The sequence below is a fragment of the Carcharhinus amblyrhynchos genome, chromosome 11 (assembly GCF_965287045.1).
Source record: "Carcharhinus amblyrhynchos chromosome 11, sCarAmb.v2.hapA, whole genome shotgun sequence".
Taxonomy (NCBI): Eukaryota; Metazoa; Chordata; class Chondrichthyes; order Carcharhiniformes; family Carcharhinidae; genus Carcharhinus; species Carcharhinus amblyrhynchos.
Window position 1 is genome coordinate 80,681,736 of NC_137334.1, and position 7,191 is coordinate 80,688,926.

At 43.9% G+C, this 7,191-nt stretch overlaps 1 protein-coding gene across 2 annotated transcripts in view; it reads left to right on the forward strand.

Moving 5' to 3' along the window:
• The window catches only part of tfcp2l1 (transcription factor CP2-like 1), a 48,280-nt gene extending 43,368 nt beyond the window's left edge, over nt 1–4,912 (forward strand). For both annotated transcript variants that reach the window (XM_080199473.1, XM_080199474.1), the window contains 2 exons: nt 2,343–2,394; nt 3,648–4,912. In XM_080199473.1, the coding sequence (XP_080055599.1) occupies nt 2,343–2,394; nt 3,648–3,685 (90 nt within the window). In that variant the 3' untranslated portion in view covers nt 3,686–4,912. The remainder of the gene's footprint in view (nt 1–2,342; nt 2,395–3,647) is intronic.
• Nucleotides 4,913–7,191: the final 2,279 nt, after the last annotated feature.

Genomic DNA, 7,191 nt, shown 5'->3' on the forward strand with positions numbered 1-7,191 from the left:
AGAGTCCAGTGAATTTTGGTAAATTGAGCCAAAGGGACTGCTGCAACAGTGGCATAGAGACGGTGTTGCATTTCATTACACCCTTTGGCGTTGAAGGGCAGACCTCTTGAGAGCTTGTCAGACTTTTCCATTGCTTATGCCTCTACGCTCTCTGATTCCAGTGCAGTGTCTCATCCTTGAACAAGCGTCATTGGGCTTAGAGTGAATCTGGCATGTGTGGTATAAAAGGCCCATCATTTAAAGGGGACATGATTCTTCTTTCCTCACCTCTATTTCATCTTGCTGCGATTGATTTGGAGACACAGTGAGGCTAGAGAGTGCTTTGGACTGAGTTAAAGAGAAGCGGCAGGAGTTGCAATAGCAAGATGTAGAGAAGATGAACCCACATCTTGCACATGCCCTTGACTTCTCTGTAAGAGTTACTGTGCTGGGCCTACCCAAGGTGCGTTGACTTTGGCTGGGGATTCCTGGTCTTGAACCACACATGGCCAGAACATCCTGGAACCTGCCATTTTGTTATGAATGGCAACTGCTTCCTCTGGCCTTCAGATAGGTCCACGTTTAGCATGTGATGATCACTGCCTTTCCAAGGGTGGCATTGTAAAATTTCATCTGCACCCTCTTCCCACTGAATGTACTCTGGCCCATTTAAAGGGCTGCTGCAGTCCTTTAAACCCAGACAGGCATTTCCCTTCATCCCCTCCCCCCATTCCTAACCCCCTCTCATGCAACCAACACCGCACCCCAGCCCACCGTCCGTCCCCTCGCTTCCCCCAACCCAGTGTAAATTACAAGTCAGCAGTACAAATTTCACTGGATCAACTACCATGCTGGAATTTTACTGCTTCGTCTGTGGTTTGTAAGGTCTCATCCAAGGCCAACGAATAATGCCATTCTGCAAGGGGTGGGTGTGCCGGTAAAATTCCGGCCCTTGTATCCTAATACACAGGCACAGCAAGTCAGACTGTACTGGGAAAGGAGGAAAATTGTGAAATTAAATATTTATGTATCTTGTTGAAAGACCACGAGAAAAATCCATTGGCTAAAGTTACTGGTTTGAAAATAGTACTTTCAATCCGCAGCATGGGGCTAATTTGAATCTATTTGACAACTCTTCATTTCCATTGGCTGGAATTTTACCGTCACATCTGCCACGGGAATCAGAGCGGGCAAGGGGTGGACCATGGAAAGATCCGTTTACCTCGGGCGGGATTCTTCAGTTTTTGGGGGCGAGTAAGGCTGGGAAATCCTGCTCTGTCATGGTATCCACAGGCATTCGTTCCAGAAGGACTTATGATTAGTGGTAAAAGTGGGAATACTGGCTATTTTTTTTTTCTCTCTATCTCTCTCTCTTCTCTTCATTAATCCCTTCCCTCCTGCCCAGCTCAAAGAGCACTGGGACCCATCTCTTGCCCAGTTAAGAGCAGGTAACTCTGCATAAACGGCTTCTACTCTTTATGGCTCTTCACTGCACCAACCAGGACTTTTCCTCACTAGAACTAGTGGAAAGTTGCAGGTAAGTTTCACTCTTGTGTAATTAGCCTGTGTCTAGCTTGTTGATGTGTGCAGGGATCTTTTTATTCCCATTCAACTTCCAACACAAAGCAAGGCTTTCGATTTCAAAAATGTACTATGTAACTTGCCTGTGAAGAGGTGCTGGCCTAGTGGTGTTATTGCTAGACTATTAATCCAGAAATTCAGCTAATGCTCTGGGGACCGGGTTCAAATCTCGCCATGGCAGACGGTGGAATTTGAATTCAACAAAACCCATCTAGAATTAAGAGTCTACTGATGAGCGTGAAATCATTGTCGATTGTCTGAAAAACCCAACTCATTCACTAATGTCCTTTAGGGAAGGAAATCTGCCATTCTTATCTGGTCTGACCTATGTGTAACTCCAGAGCTACAGCAATGTGGTTGACACTCAACTGCCCTTGGGCAACTAGGGATGGGCAATACATGCTGGCCAGCCGGTGATGCCCATGTCCCACAAATGGATAAAATATATGTGTATATTTTGTGATTTTACCTGGCATCCCTTCTCTGAACCATTTAACGTGGAGATCTAGCTAATCTGCAGATTCAGTCCATGTATTAAAAATATACTTGTGTCAGATCCCAGCAGTAGTTTTGCCACCGTTACTGATCTAGAACCAACACAATGTCAAATCTGGCTCAGGAATACAGCTTGAATAAGAATCATTACAAAGGCAATTATATTGTCAGTATATTGATTGTTTCCTTAATTGAAATGCTGTTATTGGCAAACATACATATCATTGAAGAACTAATGGGAGTGTTGCCCTTTATAACCCAGACTAATGTGCTGTTTTTGTTTCTAGATGGTTAAAAATTTCCACGATGAGGCTTGCTTTATCATCTGCACCTTGAAAGGTAAGATTTACTCACTGTTTTATGGATTGACAACTGATCCTTGCATAGAACATTATTGATCCTTTTAGTGCTTGGGCATGTTCTTGGAAATGTTGACTCTTGCAACACCAAATTGAAGCAGGTTTGGGCATGGTAACATAATGGATATGATGCAGGGACAGCCTTGAACTAATAATCTGGACACACGAGTTCGAACCTTCCCTTAGCAGTTCAGTTCAATAAATTCAATAAATCTGGAATAAAAAGCTAGTATATGGTGACCAACAGCCCACCTGGTACAGCAGAACATCCACTGTCCTTCCCTGGTCTGACCTTTGTGATTGTCTGGAGCCACAGCAATGTGGTTGTTACTGAATTGCCTTCTGAAAGCCACACCATTATATTTCAGAAGCTGGTTCACAGTCAGTTCTCGTGGGCAATGAAAGCTGGCCTGACCAGTGATGCCCACATTCTGTGAACAGTGACAATATTCTCCTGCAATGACATTGGTTTGTCCAGTGTTTGTCAACTATAAACAAGGGCTCTACGCAAAGCTCTTTGGTTCAAAGACATCAAAGAGTTTAGTTTCCATTATAACTGGTTCATTATTTTCTGTGTGCTAATTTAGGGTAATCCATCTCTATTAGAAAGTTCCAGAGACCTACTTTGCAGTGCTCAGATCCCGATATGTGTTCTTTGGTGGATGATGGAGTGTTCTTACTTTCTGTTTGCTTCACCAATGAGGTGGGAAGATTTCCTCTGTGTGCCAATGAGGTGAAATGGTAGAGTAGGGCCAGGATTCCCCTCCCCCACTGGTGTTGGGTCTTCCAGCGTTGGAAGTGGCTCGCCATTGGCCACTGGTGGGATCATCTTGCATTGCATGCTGGCCACGCTGCTGGGGAAACATGTGGTCAATGGCGACCCACCTCCACTCCTGGAAAACCCACCATGGGTTGCGGGGATGGAGGGGCTGGAAAATCTCTGTTTGATTTTGATGCTGTTGACCCAGAGAGCATCCTTCCTCTTCAATCTCTTAATGAAGTATACCTGAGCTGGTAACTTCATTGCAGTGTTCATGTAAGCCTTGTGACTAACAAATAAACTATAACTTAACTATTAGCTTGGCCTCTGGATTAGCAGTCAAGTGACATTCCTCCCACACCCCGTCCTCCCACTCAGATATTGAAGGATCGTCGAATGTACTCCTTCCTGACAATCTAAGGTCTCCTTCTTCAATGTGATTGAAACTTAAAATCCCTTCATATTCTTTGCAGCTGAGAGAAACGATGGGTACAACATAATCTTAAAATGATGAAAAGTTGGACCTGGTTCCCCGACCACAAGGCAGAAGATTGCTTGTTTGCATCTTGTTTGAACATTGCTATTGGATGCGGACAACTATCTGCAAACCAGGCAGAAGATGAGCAACCTTTTTCTAAAGTTCCTCAGAGAACCTTTTCTTTACCAGAGTGAATATTATTTTTGGGGACACAGGAGGGAGGAATCCTATTGCCTTCATTTCTTTTTGCCCAATTGCTGAGTAGGAGCTATTGTGGTCTAGACAAGGCAAACATAGAAACATGCTTTGCTTTATTCTGCACCAAATGCAATACCATTTTCCTTGGCTCTTTTAGAGGTGCTCTGGGGAGCTGCTTAATGCTCACCTTTTCCTTGCATTTGTTACTATTTCTTATTTAATGACATTCAGGCAAAATAAAAACCGTTGAAGTCATTCCAAAAACTAACTGCTAACTTCCCGTGCAATTGAAATGGAATTTGGCTTATTCAGTAGCCCTGTTAATTAACTACTTTGAACAAAGAAAATTACAGCACAGGAACAGGCCCTTCGGCCCTCCAAGCCTGCACTGAGCACGCTGCCCATCTGAACTAAAACCCCCCACTCTTCCGGGGACCATATCCCTCTATTCCCATCTAATTCCCATTTTTGTTTGCATTTGTACTTTTGATTGTTTGAAAGGATCGTAAATGTCTAAAAGTTGCATACTGTGAATGTAGCACTGCAAGATTAGCTTGTGGTAGTAGCTCCTATCTAACTCTGAAGTACTGTGTTCTAGGATATCCAGACTGTGCCTTGGTTTAAGGGGTTGAGCAAATGTCCAATATTTCCTTACTCCGGGCACATCTGCCTGTTCCAGCACCCATTCATCAAGATATTCCTGACAATCCTTGTCCTTTTCTGAAGCCTGCGCTCATGAATATTTTCCAGATTGAAGCAAATGGTCGCTGTCTAACAATTCATAATCCATTTTCTACGCATGGTGTTGCAGTGGGGAATGAAGTGGCGAGAATAGGAGAAACAGTTAGGCTGCAAACTTTTGCCCACATCAATTTTCAAATGGATGAAGAATGTATTATTCTCCTTAATAAATCTGATGAGTTCATGTTCAAGAGCATTTTTAGGTTTGTCCTCCATTAGATTTTTCTACTCAATAAAAGGAATCACTTAAAAATAAAATAAAAATATGTAGCCTATGGGCAAATTTTGTGACCCACATGGACAACATTTTATGACCCCCCCCCCCCCCCCCCCCCCACAACTGCTGGTGGGAATTATCTGTCCTGATGAAGTCAATGGACCTTTGGCTCGCCGTATCTTCCCCCCACCCCAGCCCGCCCCAACCCCAACCCCATGCCAAGACAGAGCTGTACAATTCCGCTCTATATTTTTAATGATGGGAAAGAAAGGGGACAATATTTTAAAGGTTGGAAAAATATGACTGTTTTTTCAAAATGTTTTCATGGGTCATGAACGTAGCTGGCAAAGTTAGCATTTATTGCCCATTCCTCATTGCCCTTAAGAAGGTGGCAGCAAGCCTTCTTGAATAGCTGGAGCACTTGTGGCGGAGGTACATCTACACCGCTATTAGAGGAGGGGGGAGGGTAAATAAGTAAATAAGCCTGATTAATGCGTGCCCATTCCTGGCCTATTTTCTGCTCGATGTTTGAAGCTAGTTCCAATTTGGATTTTTTTGCACGCGCTAACAAACAGATGCGTGACGTTATGCATTATGCAAAGACAGGCTATTGACTGCAACTGGGGCATTAGTGACTATCTAGGACTTGCTAGATGTCGTAGATATTTTCACTCCATAGGATGGTGACTTTCTTAATTAATTGTACTTTATGAACAGCTTTTACAGTGTGTTTTAACTCCAAAATGTTAATGTTTACACAAATGCTATTCAATTGGTAAATCACTTCTGTGTACGTGGGGGGGTGGTGGGAAGGGACATTGTTTTTGCATTTTTGTTCAAAAGAAATAGGCCTAATAAGCTGGCACATATTGAGCCCACAGCCTTAGCTGGAAATTCTGCTGCAGTCATTAAGATGAATAGAAACATGTATTTTTAAAAATTGCAATGCACAGAGGGATGACCACACACTAGTCCTCCAATTCAGTTATACTTCCGTACCCTCTAGCCGTCTCCAACTCATCGTTCCTTGAAGTGAGACATCAGCCAGGTGATGTGCTCACATGTCTTGTCTGGGGCTTCTGGCAGGTGAGCAGAGGTGTGCCAATGTTGATTAACAAGAGGGTGAAGGGGTTATCAGGGGATGGGCAGGAATACAGGGTTCAGGTTATGGTCAGATCAACCGTGACCTTGTTGAACGACAGAACAGGTTGGAGGGGCTGAGTGGCCTACTCTCCTGCTCCTAATTCGCATGTTCATCTGACTACAACGATGGACTTGTGATGTAGAAAAGCTGGACAGGAGAATTGGGAAAATTGAGGAGGCCAATCCTTTCTTTCATTCCAAGGCACTTTGTTATAGGAGTAAAACTGACAAATTGAATGTGGGGCAGCTTTCTAAACTAAAATCATAAAATCCCTACAGTACAGAAGGAGGCCATTCGGCCCACCGAGTCTGTACCGACCACAATCCCATCCAGGCTCTATTCCTGTAATCTCACACATTTACCGTGCTAATCCCCCTGCCATTAGGGTCAATTTAGCACGGCCAATCCACCTAACCTGCACATCTTTGGAGGAAACTGGAGCATGTGGAGGAAACCCACTCAGACATGGGGGGAAAATGTAAACTCCCCACAGGCACTAACCCGAGGCTGGAATTGAACCCGGGCCTCTGGCGTTGTGAGGCAGCACTGCTAACCACTGTGCCACCAGGCTGCCCTTGCTGACTGCCTTGACTGCATTTGCTTGGTTACCAACCTTTAGATGGGCTAAGTTGAATCTCTGAAGCTTCTGATCAGTCTGGTCTCCCACACAAATGAAATGAAGACATAAATTAGGCTCCAAATCACCTGAATTTCCCTGACTTCTGGAGCTTCATAACCCTTACTTTCTCAGAACTACTTTGCAACATTACCCGGTTTGACATAAAGGCTGGAACGTTACCAGCCTGCTCACCATAGCAATCAGAGAGCGCAACATGGAAAAGTCCGCTGATCTCAGGCAGATTTTTACAGTTTTGTGACCAGCAAGGCCATAAAATCTTGCTAAAAGGTAGAATGTTGAACTTGCTGATTTAAGGATTGGGTTCAGCAGATGTGATGTGGAGATACTGGCGTTGGACTGGGGTAAACACAATAAGAAATCTCACAACACCAGGTTAAAGTCCAACAGGTTTATTTGGTAACAAAAGCCACTAGCTTTCGGGCCTCTGACCCTTTGTCAGGTGAGTGGAGAGTTCTGATCACAATCAGGGGATGTAAAGACACACACTCAGTTTACAGAATACTGATTAGAATGTGAGTTTTTTTTACAGCTAATCAAGTAAGAGATATGTGTAATCTCCAGACAGGACAGTAAGTGAGGTTTTGCAAGCCCAGGCAAGT